The following is a 27,334-nucleotide window of genomic DNA, read 5'->3' on the forward strand; positions in this document are numbered from 1 at the left end:
AGCCCACTAGCCGACCTCCGCCACCCATGGCCGATGATGCCTTGGCCACCTCCCCTCACCTATCTTCTCCGTCGAACAGCCTTCTTTTTAATATCTCTCTAAGTCCGGTACCTCAAAAACCTCCTCTCTGAACTCTAAACCTCACTGACCATAGTGTACGTTGTGGTCGTTGTCGCCTGATGTTCGCTCCTAAATTTCAGGTGCGAAGCATAAAAAAGTTGGAAATCGATGGCAAATCTCGCTCAACAAACAGTTTCAGCCTCCTTCCGGGTGGTGGCGCGCTAGGTATTCATAGCAGGAGCAAGGAAAAGGATGTGCCGTCTACCCTGCCGCGATGCCATTGGGTGGGGCCAGGGGCCTCTGAAAAAGGGTCAGTGAGTCAGAACCTAGAGTCAACTTAAGGATGAGGTAAAGAGAGCGAAGAGCCAGCTGAGCTGGAGAACGATGCACAGGCATTTCTTCTCTAGACATCCCTTTTAAGTCCAGGACCTCAAAAACCTTCTCTCCTCTCTGAATCTTAAACCTCACCGGCCATAGCATACACGGCAGCTACCATCACTGATGGCTGCTCCATAAAAAAGAAATTTGAAAACCAGTGGCGAATGTCGCTCAACAAACAATACCAGCCTCCTACCTGGGGGTGGCGCGACAAGTATTCACAGCAGGAACAAGGAAAAGGATGTGCCGCCTGCCCTGCCGCGACGCCATTGGGGCCAGGGGCCTCTGAAAAAGTGACATCACTACAGGCCGGTCGGTCAGCCATCAGTCAGTCAGAGTTGGGCACAACAGAACCTAGAGTCAGAGGAGCTGGAGATCGATGCAACAGGCCTATCTTTGCGTCGAAAAGCAGATGCCAAAGGTGAGGGGGAGGAGAGGGTGGCAGAATCAGGGCAGGATTGGCTGCGGTAGGGTGAGGAGTGTTGCCACCAAACCGCAACTGCTGCTGAATCCTTTGCCAAGACCAGATGTCCAGATGAGTTCAGCTTCAGCAGCAGCTCAGCTGGAGCGGCACCGGCGGTGTGTTTGGAGCCTTTGGAAACACGCGTGGGCTTTGGGGATGGGATTCGCCTGGTGCAGTGGTAGAAAGAGGCATTTTGCGATCCACTAGTGTGCATTTTCCTGCAGAGTGCAGACTGACCACACGGTGCAGGTTGCTGTATGTCTCGTGAGATGGCAGCAAGGATTTTGGTTTGGGCGCGACCAACCAGCAGCCCTGTTGTTCGAAACTAGCGAGAGATGCTAAAACTGTATGCTCAGGCTCGTGTAGTTGTGTGCATACATTGTCTGATCTGCAAAAATAGACTGCAGGTTCAGTCGTTACTGCACATCCAGTACTGAAGAAGTGTAGAGATGAGATAAGGAACAGGAGGAACAACTATGGGGTGTGGGGATACTATGATCTCAACATATTTGCAGAGAGCGTTATGCAAATGATGACTTTTGTCGAGAGTTAAATGAGCCTCTGTTTGGAGCTAATCTGGAGCGGACTCTACAGATAAACTTTCATGCGACCTACTAGCAACAAACGAAGAGAAGAGTGGGTGCCAGATGCGTCATGCGAGCCATAAATTTTCACGAGAAAGATGGTACAAATCACAGGCTGCAAAAGGTGACCACAAATCAATCACCCAACCGACCGTTTCCCTGAGCATGATCGCTGAACCAAAGCCAAGTCACTGCTCCTTCACGTCCTCACGCGGGCCCACGCTTCAGTGGTCTCGGCCGCAGTGCAACCACCTAATTGGTCACTGCCACAGGGGCCCGCGTGTAAGCGGAGAGCACACTTGAGATCTATGCGTCAGGTTGGGAGGCTGGCAGACGCGGCCCGCGTGTCAGTGGTCGCCGACGCCGTCCCACGCGAGTCCCAGGCGGCCGCCCTCCTGCAGCGCGCGCAGCAGCTGAGCGCCCTTGCGCCGTCCTCGCGCGCTGCACTCCCCCTGCATCGCCGCCACCACCGCCTTCACTACATCCGGCGGGGGCGGCGATGACCCGTCCTCGATGCCGCCGCCGCCGCCGCCGCCGTAAATGGCTGCCAGGACGCCGATGGCGCACTCCCGACCGCGGCCGGCCATCCCCTCGACCGCCCGTGCCAGCACGGGCGCCGCAAGGGCCTCCCTCCGCACCGCCACGGCGCCGCCGGGGGCTGTGCACAGAAGCTCCAGCGCGGCCAGCGCGCGCTCTGCCGTGGCCCCCGCCGGCCCGGACGCCGCCACCGCCTCCACGGCGGCCGACGCTGCACCCGCCTCCACCGCCGTCTCCCTGTTCCTCTCCTCCAGCAGCACGACCAGCAGCACCTTCGCCGCCAGCCTCGCCGTCGCCGGCCCCCGCACCGCGGCCACCACTCCGGCCACGACCCCCGCCGGCACCGCCCTCGCCGCGGCCTCCATCTCCCTCTCCACCGTCCGCAGCGCCGACACCACCTCCCCCGCCGCGAACTTCTCCTCCGCGCTCAACAGCGCGTCCCCGGCTTCTCCCCCACACGCCGACGCGGACGCGGACGCCTGCGGCGGGTGGTGCACCGGCAGCCTCCACTGCGTGAAGCTCTGCGACGCCGACGACGAGGACGAAGACGACGACGCCGACGGCCCGACATTCCTCTGCATCCGCTGATGCCGCTGCTGCGGAGGCGGTGGCGTCGCCGCCGCCTCCAGCACCGGCGATGCGGAAGCCTCGGCGCAGGGCGTGGTCGAGCCACCAGCCTTGACAGTACTGCTCCCCGGCACCGCATTGTTGTTGGGAGTCGCCGTCGGGCTGAGCGCCGGGTGGGTGCAGGTGCTGAAGATGCCGCAGGAGAAGAGCGCCCGCGGCGACGCCTTGAGCCTCGCCGCGCCGCCCCCGCCCGCGCCCCCGCCCCCGCCCGTCTGCGCACGGCTCATCTCACGACGGCGCCGAGCTGATCGAGCTGCGCGCACAAAAGGAACGCCGCAGAGCAGAGTGACAAGCTCAGAGCTGGTTGATATGGAGGTGGCAAGCCGCGGTGGTGGTGGCCCGAGTTAATTGAATGCTGGTGCTGTGAGTGACTGACTACCCGCGCGCTCTGTCGAGCGGATCCTGCGCAGCCACGCAAGCTGAGCTGCCGCTGCCGCTGCCGCTGTGCCCGCTCATGGCTTGCTTAAGTAGCTAGCACAGCACGTGTACGGAGGCCGGAGGGGGTGGCGTTACCGGCGCAGTAAAAAGAGGAGGAAGACCGCGGGGCTGCACGGTGTTAAGCTAACCATGGCATGGCAGTAACGTTTTACTGGGATCAAAAGGGGACAAGCAAAGCGATCGGCAAGGCTGCAGCCCGGGTCAGGGTACCATATGGCGCAAGCATCCCCATGGCATGTGCGGCTCCGTCCTTGCGAGTTGCGACGCAGCTGCAATCCTCGCTGCCTTTCTCTTTCCCGTTGATTGATGCCTCGCTGGGGCTGAAATGAAATGAATCTTGCAGCAAGATGGGGACGGCAGAGGAGGGAGTGGTGGCGGATTCGCGCCGTCTCAGACGCTGCGGCTGCTGCGGCCGCGATAGCGATCCGTGCCTGCGCGGGCGTACGGCCGCACTGCGCGGCAACAGCCAATTAACTCGCGCGCGGGGCAGTTGCTGATTGGCACATCCATCGATCGCCAGCTGCATTATTGGAGTAGGAGAAGCACTTTTGTGGAACAGCCACGTACGCATAAGATCACCTATAATATAGTATTTTCTATTTTTTTTTCTCTAACAACTATCCTATTCCATCTTATATTATTCTTCTCTTCCCTTTAGATCCATAGTCGTACTATATAAACAGTATTAAGGGTTGCTACATTAGTCTGCAAATTTGGAGCATCATCTTCTCACTCCGCAACACTGTAAAGCTTGATACTGTATCTGTTGGAGAGCTTTGCGGATGTTGAGAGGAGACAAAAGGACAACAGACCAGTCGGCACAGTGAAGCGGTAAATGGATACAGGAGCTGTTAGAGTTGGTCTAAGCCATTCGGAAATACGACTCCGCAATGGGTTGCACGCACACCGTCTATCTATCTTGATATTTATTCTTTCTACTTAATACTCATTCATCCGTTAATTTTTTTTATATTCTATAATTCTTTTCACTCACCTCTTTAATACGAATCTAAATCCAAATGAATAGTTCTGAAAAGCATGAAAGAATTTAATACTCATACACTGAATAATTTTCATTAGTAAGGATTGCTACATATATATAGATTACACGGGAGAAACAACAAACATGGAGAGACATGCATGCAAGCGATGGAGCGACATGCACACAAACATAGAAAAAATTCTGGTTGTTGCCATAGACTAATCCTCGCTCCTGTGATTACAGAGACCGTTCTTTGATCCTTGATCCTGTGATTGCGGGTGATCGTAGCGTCATGTGTCGCGCATGTAGCGCATCATGCACGGCAGGAATGAGGTGCTTGTGTGTCTGTCAACAAATATACGTTAATACACCCCACTGGCGGAGCGGGAGTAGAGCGAACGTTTAAACTGGATCTGAACTCCATGAATAACGAAGATGGCATGCCTTTGGTGAAGACATTGGCATATTGTGACGAGGTAGGCACATGAAGAACACGCAATGTTCCGACAGCCACACGGTCCCGGACAAAATGCAAGTCAATTTCAATGTGTTTGGTGCGCTGATGCTGCACTGGATTGGTAGAGAGATAGACTACACTGATATTGTCATAGTAGATAACAGTAGCACGCTGTGGCAGGTAGTGGAGCTCATTTAGTAACTGGCGTAGCCAAGAAGTCTCAGCGACAGCATTAGCGACAACCCGATACTCAGCTTCGGCGCTGGAGGGAGAGATAGTGTGCTGCCACTTTAAAGACCAGGAGATAAGATTGCGTAGCCTGAAGTCGAGCAGTGAGTGTCTGGATAGCCTGCCTAGTCTGCGTCAGAATAAGCAACGAGCGCTCCAATAGAGGTGCGGTGAAGTTGTAAGCTAAACTCAAGTGTGCCCTTCAGTTACCGAAGAATGCGTTTCACCATAGCATAGTGAGGCTCCCGAGGATCATGCATGTGAAGACAGACTTGCTGCACATCATAAGCAATGTCGGGTCTGGTGAAAGTGAGGTATTGTAAAGCACCGGCTAACCCAATAGTGTGTAGGATCAGTTACAGGGGGACCAACATCCGAAGCAAGCTTGGCATTTGTATCAAATGGCGTACAACATGGCTTACAGTCACTCATATTTGCCCGAGCAAGAATATCCAGAATATACCGCCACTGACTGAGGAATAAGCCACCATCATGACGACTGACAGACTTGCGAAGAAAGTGATGGAGCGATCCTAGGTCTTTCATGGAAAACTCATGCTGAAGTGCACTTATAATCTGGCGAAGGAGAGTCTCAGAGGAAGCAGTAAGAACAATATCATTCGCATATAAGAGCAAATAAGATGTATCACTGCCGCGATGAAGAATAAATAGTGAAGAATCTAATTTGGCACCAACGAACCCAATGGATAGAATAAAGGAGGCAAACCAATTGTACCATGCACGAGGAGCCTGCTTGAGTCCATATAGAGATTTATTCAGTCGACAGACATGATCAGGGTTGACTGGATCCACAAAGCCAGAGGGTTGAGCACAATAGACTGTCTCTGTAATGGTGCCATGTAAGAAAGCATTCTTCACATCAAGCTGATGAACATGCCAGTCTTGGGAGAGAGCGATAATGAGAACTGTCGTGATAGTAGCAGGCTTAACAACCAGACTAAAAGTTTTATCAAAGTCGATGACAGGCTATTGAGTGGAACCTCGAAGAACCCAACACGCTTTGTAGCGCTCAAGATCACCGATAGGAGAGAGCTTGTGAAAGGAAAAAATACCTCTCAACATCTCAATAGTCATGTTTTTTCAACAGGTTCTGATCAGCCTTCTTTTACGGTTTTGTTTCCTTAACAAGTCCAAACTTCTTGTATTTGTGACTATCTGATCAGAACATAGTGTAATAGCCATCTTCTCATGCATTGTCTAGGCTCAGAAGGTAGGAGATTTTGTAGGATCTGAAGTCGTTTGCTGACCATTGGTAGTTGTTTGGTGTTCATTTGCCTTTCAGCCAAGAAGCGAGATATTTTTGTTAAAACTGTTCTCAGATAATTTGCTATTAGATATAGATATTTATGTATCTACGATGGTTCATTCCATTTAAAGCTCTCAATTTTTTGTATACGGAGAAAACCATAGTTTGAATGTACGGGTGATCTTGTAATGTGGTGCAGATGTTTGAATATTTTTATTGAGTTCGCAATGAGCTTATCATTTTATTGAGCATTAGTTTGAATGATATTTAAGTATCTGTGAACCAAAATTTATAAATCTTGTATGTAAACCATGAAGGGATATATGACAATTGATTGTGGTAGTATCTTTATTGCCAAGGAATAGCATTATTGGAGTCATATTTCTTTTGATTGATGCATTTCAGATGTCCCTCAGTAAGAGCATTCTAGTTCTTGTATTATTACATATATATTTTTGTCCTCTTATCAATAGTTCAAAAGTGTATAATTCAAATGATCAGCAATATAGATGTATATTTGCAAGTACATGTATCTTGTTTGTCCCCTATCAATATTTCTGATTTTCATGAATTGTTTTTCAATTTTTGTGATTTTTTAGATACGCGGGAGTTTTGTATCCCTCCATTACCAAACAACAATAGGAAAAGATCACAGACGGGGTTATTCCCGGGGGAGTCCATGTGCCCATTAAAATCTCCTTGGGGCTTTTCTTCCCTAGGCTCATTTCCCTTTGCTGCCAACCAGGCCGACGGCAGCACAGGCCTGGGCAACGACAGCACATATCCGGTCGTCGGGCACAGGCCCGGGCGAGGCAGTGGCGAAGCCATGGTATGGGTCAGAGGGGGCCTGGCACTCCCCAACGACGCTGTCATCTCGCTAATAAAATACTAATCAGCACGTGTTAACTGTAGTTCAGTCTAATTGACCCCCTCTATGTCTTATTGGCCCCTCCCATATCTAATTTCTGGCTTCGCCCCTGGGGCGACGACAGCACATATCCGGTCGTCGGGCACAGGCCCGGGCGACGACAGCACAACTCTGGGTGTCGGTGACGCGAAAGGGAAGCGGGGCGGCGGCGCTACCTCCCCTACAGGCTGCAAGGGACCGGAGAGCTGGCCGGCGGCGGCGGAGGAACACTGCTTCATTTTTTGCCCCCACCCTCGGCGAGCAGGTGGTCCAACAATGGAGATGCTGCCGCGGCGAGCTCCGGCATGGCGAATCGGTTCCTCCATCCTGCACCACAGCAGCAACATCAACCACATGGTTTTTGCTCCTTCCCATCGATTGGGGGACCGTCCTCGGCTGAGCAGGGGCGTTCCAAGGAAGAAAAGCCCGTTTTTTCACAATGTTTCGGCAAAGGTGGCGCCTTGCCGTCGCCGTCGTCTCGAGGCTTCAGCGCGGCGAGCACTCCAGCAATGACCACGTGCTCCTGCTCCTCGCCGGCTCCGCCAAGGACCGGATCCTTGTGCGCCTCCGGCACTACAAGAATCAGGTGATAAGCTGCCTTACTGCCCTGCGCTCGCTAGCTGTTCAACGAAATGATACGTCAACCCTGCCCTGCCTTGAGAAAACTCCAATCGGTGGAACCATCTGGCCTGTGAAGTAGGAGTAGCACGCAGCAGCTGTAAAGTAGAGCGATGAGCGATAGAGCCAATCAGGTAGCTGAAGCTGATCGACACCCTAAAAGACCGACTAACTGGCCAACCAGGACACTTGCGGCGGCGATCTGAGGCCGTACGTGTTTTGTTTTGTTTGCGGCCTCATCAACAAACAAATTCACCTGACCTGCACAGGATAGAGACCCAACAGCCAAGTGCTCCTATGTTCTAGTGGTCATTAGGTAGATTTTATTGCCAAATCTACATTCCGTAGCCCATGTACTCACGGAAATTGCTAATGAAGCATAGCCTAAATTATGTTACCGGTCAAACTTTGCTAGATCTTCTCTGTTTTGTCTCAAGAATAATCATTTTGGACCTGAGCCTCAGAAGCACATCTCCTGATCGACTTACTATTGTTAGTTGTTGGATAAGTTACAAACACAACTATTTCGACACTATCCTGTTTTGTCTGTAGATTTTCTTTAGCACTGAATTTTTCTTTTTCAGTACTTACACCGTACAGGCAGCATTATATGAACTTATGAAATGTAGTAGCCATGTTTTGTTGTGTTTCATGCCAAAGCTAAAGAAATGTCTTCCGTTGCTCTTGGTGTCATGTAAATGTATATATCTTTCCTTCTTCAGAGTTTTAATACATGATTCAGCTATAGAGTTGAACGCACGAGGCGTGGCGTGTCTCTTCCTAGTTCTTCCTATTCCGAACAGCATGGCTCATATCTGACATCTGGCTTTCAGAAGATCACCGCGGTTGGTGTGTCCTACTGAGATTCGCAACTGCATTCAGCCCAGCATGGCCTTCATTGCCCATGCCCAAGTCGGGGCCATACGATTGTAACGAAAATTTATTAACTTAAGTGTAGAAGTGGGGAAATCTTTTCCAATGTGATAAAATAAAATGACATCGTATCTATTTTTCCTTGCTAAAGACGGCCTCGAAGCAACAAAAGGATAGCTCGAATTCAGCTGAAAAATAGATAAGGATAGTCCCTTTCAAAAAATTAAAAACAACAACACGGGAGGGTCATTGTAATTTCAGATCAAGATCCAGTATAGAAGTTTAGAAAATGTAACATCATCTCAACCTATGATGTATTAGGCCCTATTTGGTAAGGAGAATTAGTACCGATCCTCCTTTGAATCTCCTCAGCGATCCAAACGAGGAGGCTCCAGGCTATTCTAAGCAAAATGACTTAGAGAAATAGCATGAAGTCACGAAACAAACTGGAGAGTATTTCGTGGGAGAAACAGGGGATGAGTTCCCAACATGCCTCCAAGCTCCACCGCCCATACCCGAGCTCCTTTCCCTCCTTCCTCCCTCACCCGAGAGCCCTAAACCAAGAAAACCCACATAGCTATGCCTCACCCTCCATGATTGCCTCCACTCGAGCCGGATCTGGCCCACCACCCCTAGTGAGTCCCACCGCCCCTCTTCCTCATTCCTTCTGTCTCACTCACTCTCTTTCTCTCGGTCTGTATAGAGTCTAGTTGAACCAATGCCTTATCATCTCAGGCGATTGACAAGTGGGCCTGACTCTCTGCTTCTCTCGCTCACGCCATTAAAATCGACTGAAACACTTTAAAATACATAGTAAAAAGAATATAACTCTAACCGATATAAAACCAATTTTGTATTGACATGCTCTATATGTTAAAATTACTAATAACTATAAAATATAAAAAAACGAGAAAACAACAAATAAGATAAGGATAAATTGTTCAATTACACCACCATCCTCCCCTTCAGTAAACCGAATTCAGTCAACTGCCAAACCACTAGACTCTCCTTCAATAAACCCAATTCAGCCAATTACTAAATAATTTTTAAAAATAATTCTGATTCACCAGATAAACAAAGAATCCGAATCCAAAACGTACGATGTCAGAGTTGAGTTTTCGGGCTCAATAATTAGCTTACACGGGAAGAATTTTGATGACAAGATGGACATTAAAAAAAAACTTCTGCTGTGCCCAGTACAAACTTCTGAATATATATAAGCAAACAGATTAAAATATCATAGAGGAAGCAGTAGGCTACCGAGTTCGATCATTCACAGACAAAAGCGAGTCCGGCACTCCGGCTCTGGTGCAGGGCGTCCTGCACCTATTGTTTCCAGGGCTAATATAGATCAGCGGTACCAATCCTATTTGCCAATAAAAATCAACTGTTTTTGGATGCTAATTTGATTGCTACGGAACGTACGCGCCGGTGCCAAATACTTCGCGCCTTCGTCGACTCCGCACTGTCGCGCGTGTCTCAGGATCATCCGTTCTTTAACTCTGCGCCGTCTGCTGCTTCGTACTCGCTGGTCCTCTGCTGCTTCGTACTCGCTGCGAGACATGGGCGGAGCGGCCGGCAGATGTTGCAGCCGGTGTGAGAGTGACGAAAATGTCACCATGGGAATGATGCTCTGACGAGAGATCTTGATGACCTGCTCCGTCGATGGTACTTGGATTAGCAGAGAACTTGGGGGAGATTTGAGCTTGATCCTTGTGTAGCATGTGACTTATACATTGAAGCAGGGTGATGTGGGAAACACGAGATGGTTTCTAAATGCACATTGCTCGATCACTGTAGCTCCAGCGTACTAGCATCGAACAAAATGGATCTGACAAGCGCTTGATTATTTGGACATGTAGTTGTCTTTTGTGTACATGTATAAAAGCATTATCTAAACTATTTCAGACTCGGTCTCTGAAACTTGTAATGTTATATTTTCTTCCTAAAAAAAGATAAGAAATCTACAGTGAAGTCATCATCAGATTTCACATTGAATATTCAATCAAAAACTTGAAATAATAGAGCTGAAACTGATCACATTTTAGTTTGACTTATTTTAACAGAAAACCACTATGTCAAAGTCCATTCCAAAACAAGTGCATAGAATTTTTCTTAATGATATATGTGAAGACAAGAAGAACGAAAAATTTGGATGAAGCTCTATAGATTCCTATCTTGCAAATGACTCTCTAGGAAAAGGGAGGCCTGCAAGAATAAATAAAATACAAGATTACTGCTAGGATATAGAACTTGGACATGATAATATTCAAAAAAAATTGGTAGACTGTTATCATTGTCATATGCATTTGGTCATACTGGTTTGACAATTGCCCTATGTTCAGTAATTGAGTAAAACTCTATAGACATGATCAATTATCACAAATTGATGCATATCAATAGTACACTTTAGATGCTGATTATAGCAAAGAGTTCACCTAATTTGGAGTGCCATTATAAATGAGGAATAGCTGTTGCGGCTGCAAGCTTACTAAATTCTGGAAGATGACCAATGTAAGATGTGAACAGTAAAAGCATGATTTCAAATAAGGTTTTAATACCAACATGTTATGGAGGGTACATTTTATGCCAAAATACTTAGGGAGCACTGAAATTGATTGTATCCACATAACTAGGGACAACTTTAGATGATACAGGAGCAATTCCAATACTTTTGTCCACTTTAACTTTACCCATTCAACAATAATTATAAAATTGTTTAGCTACTAGAAAGAGCTATATAGCTTATAAAATATATAACTTCTTTTCCTCCTTTTGTCTTGCTTGTTTCAAGTCCATCTCTTTGCCTTTTGTTATTAGATCCTTTTGGTCCTTTCTTTTGATTCTTTATTGTCGGTGACACAGGAACCAGGGGTCTCTGAGTCTCGAGGCCAGATCAGCAGTTTGCCACGTGGCGCCCTCCCGCGGGGATCATCTCTGCGAGGTACGAGAAGACTAAGTCCCAAGAGAGGGTGCTCGGGGCCATGAACAGTGGTCCCTGAGTACCCGAGTTACCCGATGATCCGAAAAGACTAAGTGCCGGGAAGAGAGTGCTCGGGGCCGTGAACAGTGGCCCCCGAGCACCCAAGTCCCCCGACGACCAGAAAAGTCGAGTACCGGGAAGGGTGTGCTCGGGGCTGCAAACAGTGGCCCCCGAGCACCCGAATACCTCGGGGGCCCAAGGAAGTTAGTTCCGGAAGAGAGTGCTCGGGGTAAAGATGTCCAAATGGGCGGCCCGGCCCGGCACGGCACGGGCCCAGTCAGGCACGGCCCGTTTTGGGCACGGCTCGTTACAGCCCGTTAGCTAAACGGGCCATGCCGTGCCGGCCCACGTGCCGTGGTTGCAGCCCAGGCACGACCCATTTAAGATCGGGCCGTGCCGTGCCGGCCCGTGGCACGATAGGCCCATTAGTATTTTTCTGGCCTGGCGGCCCGTTAACACGTGAAAATCCCGAAAAACATAAAAAAACCGCCGAATGCAGGGATCGAACTCAAGACCTCATACATGGGAAGCAATGGCTCTACCACCCTGTTAAGGATCTCTTTATGTATTAGAGATAAATAAATTATATAAAACCTTAAAAACATAGAAAAACTTAAATGGGCTGTGCCGTGCCGGCCCGGCGTGCCGCGGCTCCGGCCCAGGCACGGCCCGCCTAACCGTGCCGTGCCGGCACGGCCCATTTACTTTCGTGCCGTGCCGTGCCTGGGCCGGGCCAATTTTTTCGTGCCGCGGGCTGGCCCGTTAGGCCCGGCCCAGTTGGCCATCTTTAGCTCGGGGCCATGAACAGCGGCCCCCGAGTACTCGGTTCCCCGAGGACCTGAACAATCAATTCCGGGAGAGAGTGCTCGGGACCGTGAACAGTGGCCCCCGAGCACTCGGTTCTCCGAGGACCAAGAAAGGACATATCCGGGAGAGAGTGCTCTGGCTGTGAACAGTGATCTCCGAGCACTCGGTTCCCCGACGGTCTAAGAAGTCCTTCGCCGGTGGCCCCCACAGAGGTCCAACGGTGAGGTGTCAACCAGTGAAAGGCCCGATGCCGCATTTAAGAGGGCGCGTGGACTGTCACTTCCAACTGCTCCTGCCACGCTCGGTGCCAGTCCCTGCCACGGCCTGGCAGGGAGGCGTGGAAATATTTAATGCACGGGTCCCATCCCACGTCATCCGGCGCGCCTCGGGATAACATCGCGAGGCCTAAGGCGCCCTGCCTGCCGCCCTGCTGTGTCAGGCGTACAAGACCGAGCGGGCACGCCGGGCCGTTCAGTGGCTGCCCGGTGGGCCCTCTCTGCGGCGCCCGTTGCAGAACAACATTATGACAAACGAGACCGGACGGGGGCACGTTTTCAACCCCCCATCACTTCGTGCAGCAGCCCATGATGGTTACTTTCCATTTATGGCGCCTTGGAGCTCGTGCCCTCCCTTTCTGGGCACGCTACCGCCGGTGAAGTATTTAAGGAAGGGCCGATCGACACAGAAAAGGGACTCTGAGACAAGTAACAGAGAGAACACTCTTGGGATTGAGTCTCAGATAAGGAGGAAGCCGAGAAAGAAGACACAGGTCCAGTACAAGCACAGAAGTTGAGATCACCAAAGAACAAGGAGCTCGAAGCTCTAGGATAGACAAATATTCTTGTAACCAGCAACATTCCTGAGAGACATTCTCAGTGCAGTTATAGCATCTACACAGGAGTAGGGTATTACGCTCAGTGCGGCCCGAACCTGTCTAAAAACCTCCAGTGCATTTATTGCATTATGCATCCGATCATTCCATTCCACCTGTCATCGCATTTACACCCATTTATTTCTCCCGCAAAACAGATTCAGAATCATCCCCCCGATCGAATCTCAAAGGGGTCCCTCTGGATTCCTGCTTTAGGAGTTCACCCTCCAACACTTATATAAGTACTATATTTTCCCTATTGCATTCAGCATGTCATTTCTCCATTAGTGTACAACTCCTCGAAATACTTGCAAGATGGCTTCCTTGCATGATTTTATCAACTTGTTCCATCAATTGTACCAAAGTTCTTTCTAGTAGAGCATATTCTTCAGGGTTTTCTGCAACTCAATATGTTGTTATAAGAGCAGCATAATGTTCCATATCGTCTAGCAAGCACAACTCTCTTTTCTTCTTCCATGGCACACTTTTGATTGGCTTTTGATGGGCCCATCTTAGCATGTCTTGTCTATCTTTTTAAAATATATTCCGAAGGAAACACCTTAACAATCCATTACCTTTAGAGCATGACGACACAAAACCCACAAACTCAATTTTTTTGCAAGAACATGACACTTTTGCTCCATCAGGAACAAATTCCACCGAGAATGCATGTTGTCCTTGTTTACTAGTATCAATAACCTTGTATTGGCGACTAGAGCCGTCTTGGCCATTACTATATGCACAACATCCCATCACCATGTCAAATTCTCCTCAAAATATCTCAAACACCGTAGGTGTATATGCTTTTGAAGTCTGTACTAACATCCGCACCTATGGCACCCTAAGAACTGTTTGGCGTGCATTGAAGTCATCCTCCAATTCTGCAAACATTCTATCATCCACCTCTCTCTCAAAATGATTGAAGAAATCCAATAAATCAAGACGAATGTGCAAATTTCTTTTCAGTAATGCATTGAGGCTCTCGCTTTTTTGTATAGAGTTCATATCTACACAAAATGTCTGTTGACTATAAACCAAAGCCCACTTCTCCTTGTTCTGAAAGAATTTACTAAGCTACTCATTATCTTTCAAGTTGTACCTTTCTATCATCTCATTCCAAGCTATGATGAATTCATCGTCATAATCAGAAACACACTTTCCAAAAATATTTTTGAAATATTTTGGAATCCTGGAAAATATGGCTCAAATGTATAGCAGCATTTTGGTACGTATGCCATATAAAAAGGTGATGTGCTGAATAAGGAAAACCTTTTCAACTGTACTGATAATGGTATCACATTGGTTAGTTAGCATTGTCTTTGGTTCCTTTCCAGACATTGCTCTTTTAAAAGTTTGAAACAACCACTCAAATATAGCAGTTGTTTCATCATACAGTAATGCACCACCAAAAATTATTGTTTGCTTGTGGTGATTGACACCAACAAAGGAGCAAATGGCCTTCCCGTAACGGTTTGTTCTATATATTGTGTCAAATCATATCACATCTCCAAAACAATCGTTATCCAGGACTGACCTTGTATATGCTCAAAATATATTAGTCAGCATCTCATCTTCATCGACTTGAATTGCATAAAAGAAGGATGGATTCTCCATTTGCTTATCCTGCCAAGTCCTGAAGAATAGCACCAGTGTTTCCTTCTTGGATTGATCGCATATGCTTTTAGTGCAAATAATTTCAAGAATCCTTTTGAATGAAGTTAAGGCATTGTCTGCCACCTGCTTGTCTACTCATCACCTCATGTCAAGATTTGGGTCTAACACTTGAATCATTCAATATGTCAATCTGAGCTTTTTGTAACTCTGTTATCCTTCTCTGCGAACGCAACAAATTAAACTTGTTTGGTGATACAAGTTCGTGATTGTGTGATGCTTCAAAACTGCTAACAAGATATTTTTCACTCAAATTGATTTTAATAGTCATCTCTACCATACAACCAACTCTTGTATCTTATCGATTTCTCTGCTTTGCCTCCGATAGATTCTTCTTACTGAATCCTTGCTTTGAGCAAACAAACTTCTTTGTTCGCATCACTTCTGTTGATTTGGATCGGTCATGCTAATACTTTCTTATACTAAAGCCATGTTGTCCTGCATAAGCATTATAGAATTCATATGCTATATCTTCATGATCAAATTCCACACCAACCACCAGCTCCATCTTCTTACTGTCATCATCATGTAAGCTTGTTGAGTCCTTATGGTTTCCCATCTCACGATCTACTACACAACACAAATAAGTGGCATCTCAATTAGAAGACATAATAATTATGTCCGTGTTGCATGCTAGGATAGTAGATTGATGGTTGGCTAGGTATGGAACTCTGCGATCTAGAGATTAATAGACCTGGTGAAGATGGGAGATTGGATGCGATATATACCATGCCTTCACATTATGGAGTATGGATGAAGCAGAGGAAAAGGAGAACGTCTCGGCTTACTTACTGAGATGAGGATGATCTTGCACGTCGACGCAGAATCGAAGAAAGGATGATTCCACGACACACGATGGCGCAGAGTCAAAAAACAGAGGATCCCGGGACACACGTGACGGTGCGGAGTCGACGAGGGCGCGAAGTATTTGGCGCTAGCGCATACATTCCGTAGCAATCAGATTAGCTTCCAAAAACAGTTATTTTTTGTTTGCAAAGAGGATAGGTATCACCGATATATTGGCCCAGCAAATAATAGGTGCAGGCCGCCCTACACTAGAGCCAGACTCGACAAAAGCGACCATCTACAATGGCACATGACAACCTCGTGGGTAAAATGGGCGTCTTACAGTAGGCCACATATCACACTGCATATGTAAAAAAGTTTACCAAAAACACTTCAGATTAAACATCAGGTGTTATCTCACACCTCTCTTTCATAGTTCAGATGTAGGACAGAACTGCCGCCCCTCTCGCCGCTGTTGCCCCTCTCCCTCACCCCCTGTCTCACCCTCTTCCTCTCGATCTGTCCAGAGCCTAGTCAAACCAGTGCCTTATCCTCTCAGGCATCTGACAAGTGGGCCTAGCTCTATCTGCCTACCTCTCCCACGCCATTAAAATCATTAAAGTCAATTGAAACACTTTAAAATATATAGTAAAAGGAATAACTCCAAACTATATGAAACCAATTTTGATGGGTATTGATATGTTTTACATGTTAAAATTACTATTAACCATGAAATACTCACTAAACAAAAAAAAAAACAAATCAAGACTAAAGTAAATTGATCAATTGCGCCACCATTCTCATTTTAAAAAAATTGAATCCAACCAGCTAGAGGTGATTCTGATTCACCAATCTAACTAGCTGTCAAACAATTTTTAAAGATGATTCTATTCAACAGAGAAGAATTCTGAGTTGAGTTTCAGGTAAGATGTCTGAGTTGAGTTTTTCGGCTGAATAATTAGCTTGACTTCAAGACACAACACGAGAAGAATTCTTATGACAAGATGGGACATTTTTTTACTTCTACAGTGCGCAGTGCAAACTTCTGAATATATATAAGCAAACAAATTAAAGTATCATAGAGGAAGCAGTAGGCTACCGGGTTCGATCTTTCACAGACAAAAGCGACCATCTACAATGACACATGACAATCTCGTGGGCAAAATGGGTGTCTTACAGTAGGCCACAGATCTCACTGCACATGTAAAAAAGTCTAACAGAAGCACTTCGGAATAACCATCGCACCCTTCAGTGCCATCTCACAATTAAACTAGTCCGTTCTTTTGTTGTTCAGATGTAGGACAGGACACCTATTTGTTCCGACCCATCTGTTCCAGTGATCTTGGAGCTGCAGGAAGATTGAACATACTTCAGAAGAAAGCAACAAACCGTAATGAAGCTGATATGTTAACTACAAGTTACAGTCAAACGAAAGAGCAACCAACGCTCGCTAATGTCAGATATCAACAAAGGATGATATGCTCAATATACCTTATTGTTTCAAAAAAAAAAAAGTTTCAAGATACTTCCAGCACACCCTGAGTTGGTCTTAACTGTTAGTATTTTCTGGCAAAATAAAGGCTAGCTCAACTTCAGCCAAATCATAAAAAGACAACTACAAAAATAGTATAGCATATTGTAGTTCACAATGGCCAGAGATCCTCCCACCCAGTTAAATGAACAATGTGTGTTAAAAAAAATATATAATGGCAACAAATGAAGACGTATTTGACATGAATAGTTTAGTTTATTTGAAATTACCACAATTATAGGTTTGATCAGCAACTAACATACTCCCTCCAGTCACAATTATAGGTTTGAACAACACACTACTTTGAACACCAATTACTAATAGAAACTGTATATATAATACAGAAAAAAGTATAACATTTTGAAAAAAATATTTCAAGACAATTCTAGATATTCAAAAAGATATCGGTGGCCAAAGTTTAAACGTGTTGATTACATGCAGCCCAAAACGACACTCTTTTGTGACTGGATGGAGTAATATGCAACCCAAGATAAACAAAATTATACTAGGGAAGGAAACATTAGATTATGCTTAAGATTTAATTTGTCTAACAAAGTATTCAACAGTCAAAGATGAACAAATAGTACAGATGCTAGCAAGTATACATACCCATGCCAGCAGCGTCAGAACCTCTCATAATTCTCAGTTTCCGACAATTTGAGGTGAACAAGCTGCAGAATGTGGCAAAGATAGTAAGCATACAGAAGTATACTACTCTTCAGAAGGAAAAAAACCGTAAATGTATAGCTACTGAAGCAATGAAAAGGAAAACACAAACATTCATAAGTCGGGAATTTCGAACAACACACATGAAAAAAATATTGAACTATACATAGAAATAAAGGAAGAGGACGGCAGAACAGTAGTATAGTCTCTTCAAAGATGACAAATGAAAACTTTCAAGGGACATTTTTTGCAAGTGACATCTGGCCTACATCTTTAGGAAAATCAACAGTTGTACGGTGTATGTATTATTCTCTTACAAAGATGAGATGGGAAATTCATAGAAATTCACACATTAGGCAAATATAATATGAACAAACTGATTCAGAAGAAGTGCAAAATTGAATTTCAAAGAGTAGTTGGTAAACTCAAATAGAGTAGCCACTTCTGCAGACGACATTTAATCAAATACAGGGTCTTCACTAAATATTTTTGCCAACTTTTTAGCTGCCACCAAAACCCATCTGAAATACAAGTGTGATTTGACTAATTGCATCACTAGTCTAGACTGCTGTAGGAAAGTTGTATCGACTTCCATCGCTTTCAGGATCTCTGAGTCCTAAGTCCTAACTACAGTTGCGAAAACAGAAAAGGAATCTCATCAATTGGATAGCGAAGCTTAAAGAATATCTCAAACCACACAAAGTTATGAACTCACTCCCAGGGAAGATCACCAACGAGCATCCAGTCAGCATCTTTGTCTTCGTAAGTAAGGACATATTCTTGGTCCTGAAGGGCATCAGCCCTAGAACCATCATTAAGCCTTTCTTTTCTTGATGGCTTGCATGAACTGCTTTTACCTGTAATGCCACAAGTTTAAACATATGTGTTTCTTTGAGATGCATCTATATTTTACAGAACAATGGAAGATCTTGGTCCTAAGGGGTGCTAGAAATGTTTCATGTAGACACATAAATGCTATTTCCATTGACACAGAGATAAATAATGTTTAGAGTTCACAGAATAACAGAGTAGATTCTGAAATACGGGCTAGTATGAAATGTTTCTCTTTGTTCCTATCTTAAAGGAATAGATAATGACCTTTACTGCTGCTTTCTTCTTGCTTGCTATACTTTAGAGTAGATAAGACCTTTAGAACACAATTAACAACTTCTCTTTATTTCCTTTTTCTTTTGAAGAGGGCATTCTAGATAATACTGGTCAATACTTATTTGTTGATATTGATCATTGATCAGTCAAAATAGAATAGTGGCCACTTCTCAACTATTGTAAACTACTAGTCACTCTTTTCTTTGTTATATATGTAGGGAAAAAGATTTTTGGAACCTAATTAGCAATTTCACTTTATTTCCTTTTTTTCTTTTGAAATGTCATTCTACCTAGCCCTTGTGACTACATATTAGTTGTTGATCCAGATTATCATTGACTGGTCAAAATAGTGCACTGCCACTGTCAAGCTAATGTTACTCACTAGACATTAGCTATGCATCCTCCTCCAACAATTACCGTGCACTGCCCTCAAGACTTAACTAAGCAGAACGAAGCTATACATAAAACATTACTCCCAACACTACATGAGCTAGTGAAATACTAGCTCATTACATGACAATAATAGGCGTTTTAAAACCACATGGGAAAAAACGATTTGACAATTGTCGCAGAATAACTAACAGAAAACAGCAGCACTTACCAGTGATGAAGCAGCTGAACATTTTCTCAAGACCAAGTGAGAGATCCTCGTAGCTTGAATATGTCTTGAGATCCACCTTCCTTAGGTACGGGGCTCCATCCATGCTGACCTTAACATAGCAGCATCCTGCCTCACTTCTATCTTCGTCTTCCTCCTTGGTCTTTGTGGCACTCGCAGCTAACGTATTCTTCCGGTAGCTCCGAACAGGCGGCCATCCAACAACTTGTGCCCTAGAACATAAAACTCCCAAATGTAAGTCCACACAATACCAAACATCATCAAACAGTTTTTTAACAAATCATCAGACACATGAATGTATCATATCCAGGGTACTCCACATATTCTATTGTACTCTAGATTCAACAAGAACCTACATAACCTGAACTGTAGCTGATTCTATCTCAAACAACTTACTTAGGCTTCTGTAACAATACTGGCATAGTTGGAAAATAAAGACAACCACCAAGCAGTCCGTTAGAACTAGGAACATCCGTTTACAAGTGGTGATTCTAGCAGGAAATTTGCTCTTCTGTGCTTAGATTTCAAAAAAATTGCTTTACTAATTCTATGTTTGGTACGTGCCAGCCGCAATCAAGCATCATCAGTACTGTTATTACAAACCCATTGAGCTATCATCACATACTGACCTACAAACCCCCCGACAGCAAAGCAAAGGCCAAACTTGGCCTATCAGACGAGCTAACAGTCTATGTCCGAACCGTCCTGACTCGAAAATCGAAATGAATTAACTTCAGCACCCACTTACTTGGCAGCTCGTGGAGCTCCCGCGGCGGCTTCCGCCATCCCCTTCTCCTCCCCCCTCACGCCCCCAGCAGCGTCATCGGTAGCAGCATCCCGTTTCACGGGTCGGTCCAGGGAGTCGGCGAACCCGCGCTTGGCGCCGCCCCTGGGAGGTGCAGGGCCGAGGGTGAGCGCCGCGTCGACGGGGGACTCCGACCCCGGGAGCCCGAGGCGGAGCGCGAGGTGCGGCCCCGGCGCCTGGCTGGCGGGGGAGGACGCGGACGAGCAGGACGGGGAGGAGGAGGCGGCGGCGGCGCCGAGGCCGATGTAGTCGCGCGCCTCGAGGGGCGGAGTCATCGGAATCGCAGCCGGAGGCGGGGGCGGCGAGAGGCTGAGGAGAGCTGAGAGACGGGTGGGGAGAGGCGCGGGGCAGGGAAGAGAGGCCTCTTTTTGTTTGTTCGTTTGGAGAGGAGGAGGTGGCGGTGGTGCCTTGTTAAAGAAGGCGGCTTGGCGTGTGACAGCGAGAAGTGGCCGACCGACCGAGAGGGACCGCTTTCTATTCTGCTCCCCGCTTTTCGGGCCGTGTGGTTTCCCGGGTGCGCGTACTGTTATGCGCGGGCGGAGAAAAATAATCCTGCCAGATATATCATCTATTTGTGGCTTGAATAGTTAACAGGGTGATATATGATAAAAATTATGATGATATTAGAAAAATCATGTGTGGGAGAAAAAAATTACCATATACCACGTTATGGAAGAGATCTGAACCGTAAAAATACACAAGAACATGTCATATATAATTATTTTGGGGAACCAGATAGGATGGATAAAAATTATTATGACATTAGAAAGAATCTTGTATTAGAAAAAATTATCATATATCACGCTATAAATTAGATCTGAATTGTAAATAAATAAGAACATATGATTTTAAAAAAATACAACGCACATATACATATTTACACGTAACTTACGCATATATATGCGTGTCTTATGCACACTCGCTGAGGACAGATCGATTATTTTGCCGGATACACATGTCATGTAGGGTTATTTTGCCGGGCCAGGGGAGAGGGGGCAGCCAGATAGGAATATAGGATGGATAGGGATGGGAAAACGTGCGCGTCTGACCGTTTGACCCCTGGTCTATTGGCAAGCCAAAATCACAGTTACGATGGTGACTTCGAGTGAGCGATCAATGCGTCAATGCGTATTCTTCTGAACAGTCAAAGCAACAGGTGCAGCTCAATTACAGTCAATGACAGGTGTGACACATTTGAGCATTTGCCATTGCGATGTGACCGTTCTGTGAACGGGAATCAGGCGCCATAAGCTGATACGCCATGTCTATGAGGCAGGCTGCAATGGGCTGCAGCAGTAGACTGGAAAAAAAGGTACGTAAAGCAAAACGGCAATATGCTTGGCAAAAAAAAAAAAGAGGTTACAAGTGCAGACGGGGGCAAATTCCAGCCTCGACAATGACAAAAAGCAGAGCACCCACTGCCGGCGGTTAATTACATTGAGAACAAAAGGATAATGTTTCTCTTGGCAGCGACAGGATCTCGGCGAGGATACCCTTTTCGATTTTATATTCCAGACAGCTGCCGCGCCACTCTCACCACCAGCCTAGCCGGCATACTGACAGTGGGCCCGTGAAAGGCTGGTCCCACATGCTCGTAGAACAATACTTTCACCTCTCGCCAATTGATTTTTGGCTACCGTGAAGAAGTGATTTTATTTATTTATCACACTGGTTTGTAGTTATTGATATAAGTGATACTAGTATCATAATCAAAGAAACGATGCTTCAAATTATTAATTTATCCCTCGCTTCTCGGTGCTGTCGCTGCCTGCTATACTCTTCGGTTCGCGATTGTGGTGGGTGCGTCGTACTGATGATGATGATGCGCGGTCTGGTCTCGTGAGAAACGAAGCGGATTAACTAATGCCACGGTGGGCAGTGGCGGCCACGGCAGGAAAGCGGTCGCACAGACGTCGCTCTCTCCCACCCCGGCGACGCGTACTCGGAATCCACCACCAGCAGAGAGCCGCTGACGCTGCCGTGTGTAGACGTTGGACTCCCGCGTTCCAACGCGCGAACGACGACGAGCCCATGCACGACTCGCGGGCCTAGTGGCGAAGGCAATGCGCTGTCTCCCCTGCCGTGCCATCTCGTTCAGTCGTGCCTGTTTCTCGCGTCCCGCTTGAGCACTTCCCTGCCGGGGCCGGGCAGGCGCGAGCTGGCAGGGCGCGCAGGAGAGATGCGCACGGCAGGGCACGGCACAGCAGCGGCAAGCATGCCGGCCGCCTGTCTCTTGTAGTGTCTGTTTGTTTTCCTACATATTGTAAGAATCTGAATTTTATATTATAGATTGTAAAAGTTATTCTGATGTGGGTTATGTTATAATTCAAATCTAGATTGTTACTATCTATTTCTAAAATCTATCCATTTATTTATATAATTCGATTGTAAGCATAATTCAGAATCCCAAACAAATATACCCTTAGGCGAGCTTTCCCCGGATTCCGCGGCGATTTATGCCGTTTCCGCGCGTTGTTTTGGTAGCTGACGGCCTGGTGCGGGGGCCGAATTATGTGCTCTCACATCGCTGAAAGCTCCATCCGGCTTCGGCCTTTCTTCAACCATGTGATCGTGGTTGGAACTCTGGAACTGAACTTTTGAGATGAATCATCATTGGTACGTGCGGGCGTGCGGCTATTAGTCGTTGCGATTATAATGTTCATTCGACTACTGAACCCACAGCAGAGGTCATCATGGAACACAACACAGGTGATGCTACAAGATTCAGAGCAGGAACGCATCGGTGGATCAGAATTGATGGCGCTGCCGCTGCCGCTGCCGCTGCGTTGGCGTCTTTGGCGCGACAATGCCTGAGCAGGCATGCATGCAGCGGCAGCGGATGCCAGGTGCCAGCTGCACCTCCAGCAGCAACACCTCTAGACCACTACAACTACAAGTAGTGGCAGCAGCAGTATTACTGCTACGCTAGGAGTAGTTACCACTACTAGGCTTTGCTTTGCTCCCCTTCCATCATCACCGCTCACCTCGCCGGCCATCATGCCAGGGGTGTTCTCGAGAGCACCGCATTTACTTGCTGCGTCCCTGCTCGCTCCTGGTAGTATTCATTCACTGATCACTGCAAAAGAGCGAGCAGAATAGTCCACCAGAACAGTGGAGCTGCAGTGTATGCCCATTGCAAAACAGTGGAGTGTTCTCTTTGAGCAGACGTCGGAATCGTCAACCTCCAAGTATCATTCAAAACAAACAAAATCTCAGCGAAGATGAATGGCAACAGATCACTTCGTATGATCTTAGACGATTTGACCACGGCAGTGCGTTTTTCAGGTGAAAAACTGGTGACCCGTTCCCAATCCTTCCTCCGCGCGCTGCCGGCAAATGAAAGGAGAAGAGAGCCAGTGCAGCGGCGGCCATGACGAGCTTCTCCGTGTTTCTTTTCCAACGACGCTTCGCTTCCTGGTGTGCGTGCCTGCCAGTTGCTGAACGAGACACTCCAAACAAAGGCAGGCCTGCCGAACTGTTCGTGTGGGCGAGGGCAGCAAGGAGAGCCGGCCATGCTTGATGCTCTGGCCTCTCTGGTCATGTACGTGTGACCACAGCAGTTGCTGCCTCCCGTCCCGCGCCGTGCCCATGCATCAGGCTGGTGCAGGTGTGGCAGCAGTGCGGGGATCGGAGTCTGGCGCTAGTGTCCGGGGTGGCCTCGAGTGAACCTGCCGCGTCCTGACCCTGAAAGCTATGCATCCAGCCCGGCCGCGGCCGGTGCTGCTGGTCCATTTGGTTCGGTCAGAAGTAGGAAATGCACGGTACAAAAGTTTTTCCCCTTCGCCCCGAACGGTCCAGAGAAGTTTAACCGTTTGGAGTACACATGGGCCTAAATTTGTACGGGCTGAACTAGCCAGGAACACTTGCTACCAAAACTTAGATTACACCTACTTATTTCAGGTGAAGGTCGCTACAAAGTTGGCAGGCCCGTCATCTAAAGAAGAGGTTAGCAGGGCCAAACCAACACTGATGACAATCATGCTCGATTATTTGCCTTAGATCCCGGTCTACGGTTTCCCTTCGCGAACGAAAATCTTTTGGAGACGAAAATCCTATCGTGAAGAGATTTTTATTTCCTTCAGCACTGCAACAGTTTCTCTTCATAGTTTTCGTTGCGAAGAAATTCACTTCAGAACGGAATTCTCTTTTCTTTCTTTTCGTAATTCTCTCGGAGAAAAGTTATTGAAAATAACAGAAAATAAAAGAAATAGAAACGAGAAAATAAATCGAGAAGTGAAGGAAATAAAAAAAAAACATGATTGGAGATGGTCTTAGATCTATGGCAGTAGCCACTAGCACTGAGGACCAATCTGCAGTTTCGCAGCACCTTGCCGTAATGCCGTCGCCATGTGCAGACGTGTGGTTTGGTCAGTTCACCAACTCGCAAGGAGGAGGACCATCGCATCGAAGACGAAGCTAGCTAGCATGGTGGTGTGTTGGTGCTTAAAGGGACCATATCATCAATTACGGAGTACACACTTTTTAAAGGATCCGTCTAAAAATGCATTTTGCTACCTGGCCATGACACAGCGTTGGTTGCTTGGCTCTTTGGGCACCAGTTCATCTTAAATTTCGAACTCAAGAGTGTCTGCGATTCTGCATTCCGACTTTTGCTACGCTAATGTGACTTACGGCGCCCAGAGCGACGCGCTGAAAAACTCGATATCAACTCTCTCTTTTTTACACCGGACCCCTTTTATTCGGGACCTTCATTGAAGCCAACAAAAGATGCAACGTCAGGAGACCGAACCCCGACAGACTCAATTCTAGCACCAAGCTTTACCAGTGAGCTTCTTATCCGTTCGCAGGATAGAATGCACACACGGCAGCAGGACAGATATGCAATGCAAGCAAAAGGTCTAATATCCGGTTGTTGTTTTTCTTTATATAAGGCAGTGGGTGAAAGTCACATCAACTGATGGGATTAGTTAGCGAGCTTTAATTAAAGCCAACGACTACATCTTTGGCGGACCTATATATCGATGTCCATTAATTTTATAATCACAAAAACACTCAGTGGTTGCTCCATCCAAGATTTACAAATTCGTCGTATTCAATCCGCATCATATTTTGATCCGATTCAAATTCAAAATTCAAAAAAAGAAAATTTGACAAAATTTGCCTGGTTACTATCAAATTCACTAAATTCGTACCAATATTCGCAAATTTCAGAGAATACGTCGGCCACCCCATTTCGGTGGCCGAATGAATTCATGAACCCTGGCTCCAACAAATGAGAGAGAGAGATCATCGTTAAGTGAAAGCAGAGCATATCTTCATATTTCAAAATACTCACGATTTGACTACTCAGTGATGTATACTAGAGCCTAGAGGACCAGCGAACAGCTGTGTCGTTTCCCAAGCGACATGGGGGCGATCTGGATCAACCCAATCTTTTCCTCAGAAACCCCATCTTTGGCCGTCGGCATCGAATCCGGTGAGTGACGATGGTGGCGGCGTGCGGCGGTGCCAAAGCCAGCCACCCGTTGTTGTCTTCCCCTCCCATTTTTCCTCTCTTCAAGATTTGCAACGATGGCCTCAGATCTGGCGTGTGTCATGGCAGCGACGGCAGTGACGTTCCACGTCGTCGACTGGTCCCCCTGGCTATGATCGTCACATTTGTATTCAACGTTGTTGCGGCATTTAGGTTCACCACTCTCTGCATTGTCGAGGTCTTGCCGTGGGATTTCATGTGGTCCAACGGCAAGTGCCACCACTTGATTTGTGCTATGTTGCCGGGAGGCTCTGGTTAAGCCCGGTGGGCGCTGGCGGTCGGGCGTCAATCGGGACGGTGTTGGGGTAGGTGCCAACGATGGGCTAACATTAGAGTTGGTCGCTACTGGCGGCATCCCGTTGGATCCCTTGGCCGCAGCCGGGGAGATCCTCCTTGCGGGCACGATGGAACTTTGCCTATCCGGTGGACATGACAACTCTGGATTCAACTCGTCCCATGGTCTTATTTTTTATCCAAAGCTCCTAACGAGAGGTCGTTCGAGGCCTCAATTCGATGGATTAGGCCGGTGTCCTCTTGCGAGATGTCGTGGCTAGATATCTATTTGTGTGGTGGCTCGGGTGGTCGTCTGACCGACGTTGTGGTGCCTAAGGCTGAGGTTGTTTGGATCCTCGAGCAAATACGATAGGCATGCTCCTTCATGGCGGTGGATCCTCTTGACAGGGGCGGTCAGGGTGAAAACTACATGTTCACAAATTCGTTGAAAATCGCTTGAAATTCACGGTTTTCGATGAATTCAGCTTGCACCGCATTCAGAATGCGACTGCATTTTGATCCGATTCAAATTCAAAATTTAAATAATCTAAAATTTGACAAAATTCATCCATTTTCTACCGCATTTCACCAAATTTGTGTCGATATTCACGAATTTTGGATAATTCACCAGCCACCGCATTTTGGTGGCTGAACGAATTCGTGAACCTAAAAACTACAACAATTGCGTGCATGTTTCCCTCCTTTAAAGCGTCTTTTGGGCTTGGCATGCTTCCGTTTGAGGTCCTAGTATTTCTAGGATGAAAATCCTTGGTCTAGCTAGTTTCCACTAGATCAAACGACAGTGTCGATGCTAACATCATTTTCCTTCTTGGAGGTGTCGTTGCAGATATACATGCGTTCACTCTATGGCATCGATCAATGATGGAGTTTGTTTTAAATGCTTGTAAGCTATTTTTGATGTCCTTGTTCTTGGTCTCCTATTTACGGGCTGATGTCAGATTTTTGAAAGTTTTTGTGATTACTTCAGTATCGGGCGTTGAGGCTGGTTTATCTCTTGGAAGCGGTGGCAACAATATGAAGCAACTATTTAGTGGTTTTGTTGTTTTTGGTCGTTAGGAGCTAAAGATCGTGTGAAATATAGTATTGCTTTGGCCATACCGTGTTTAAGTATTTTACATCTTTTTTCTATGTAATCATTATGGATGTTGGGTGGTGTAAAACACCTCGTACAACTTGAGTCATTGTAACTAGCTCTTTTTTAGCAGACGTTCTGCTGTTATCTAAATTACGTTTATACGTAGGCCGATTCTGGTCCCTTTCTTTTATTTAATATAATAGGTT

At 46.6% G+C, this 27,334-nt stretch overlaps 2 protein-coding genes across 2 annotated transcripts; both read right to left on the minus strand.

Annotated features, from left to right (window-relative positions):
* Positions 1-1,358: 1,358 nt before the first annotated feature.
* Positions 1,359-3,730, minus strand: LOC133929397 (U-box domain-containing protein 25-like). The gene has a single exon (XM_062376134.1). The coding sequence runs from the start codon at positions 2,874-2,876 to the stop codon at positions 1,833-1,835; it is 1,044 nt and encodes a 347-aa protein (XP_062232118.1). The 5' UTR covers positions 2,877-3,730; the 3' UTR covers positions 1,359-1,832.
* Positions 3,731-16,570: 12,840 nt separating this feature from the next.
* LOC133929398 (auxin-responsive protein IAA19-like) lies at positions 16,571-20,687 on the minus strand. Its single transcript, XM_062376135.1, has 5 exons — positions 20,209-20,687; positions 19,443-19,672; positions 18,450-18,591; positions 17,678-17,739; positions 16,571-16,885 (listed from the first exon to the last, which is right to left on the minus strand). The coding sequence occupies exons 1-5, from the start codon at positions 20,538-20,540 to the stop codon at positions 16,848-16,850; spliced, it is 804 nt and encodes a 267-aa protein (XP_062232119.1). The 5' UTR covers positions 20,541-20,687; the 3' UTR covers positions 16,571-16,847.
* Between the last annotated feature and the right edge of the window lie 6,647 nt (positions 20,688-27,334).

The sequence above is a fragment of the Phragmites australis genome, chromosome 9, assembly GCF_958298935.1.
Source record: "Phragmites australis chromosome 9, lpPhrAust1.1, whole genome shotgun sequence".
NCBI lineage: Eukaryota > Viridiplantae > Streptophyta > Magnoliopsida > Poales > Poaceae > Phragmites > Phragmites australis.

Bases quoted from the DNA above. Each gene is read 5' to 3' on its own strand.
- LOC133929397 (XM_062376134.1), bottom strand. From the start codon at position 2,876: ATGAGCCGTGCGCAGACGGGCGGGGGCGGGGGCGCGGGCGGGGGCGGC.
- LOC133929398 (XM_062376135.1), bottom strand. From the start codon at position 20,540: ATGACTCCGCCCCTCGAGGCGCGCGACTACATCGGCCTCGGCGCCGCC. The intron at 19,673-20,208 runs GTAAGTGGGTGC...TTTATGTTCTAG, and splicing joins GGAGCTCCACGAGCTGCCAA to GGCACAAGTTGTTGGATGGC. The intron at 18,592-19,442 runs GTAAGTGCTGCT...GTGGCATTACAG, and splicing joins GTTCAGCTGCTTCATCACTG to GTAAAAGCAGTTCATGCAAG.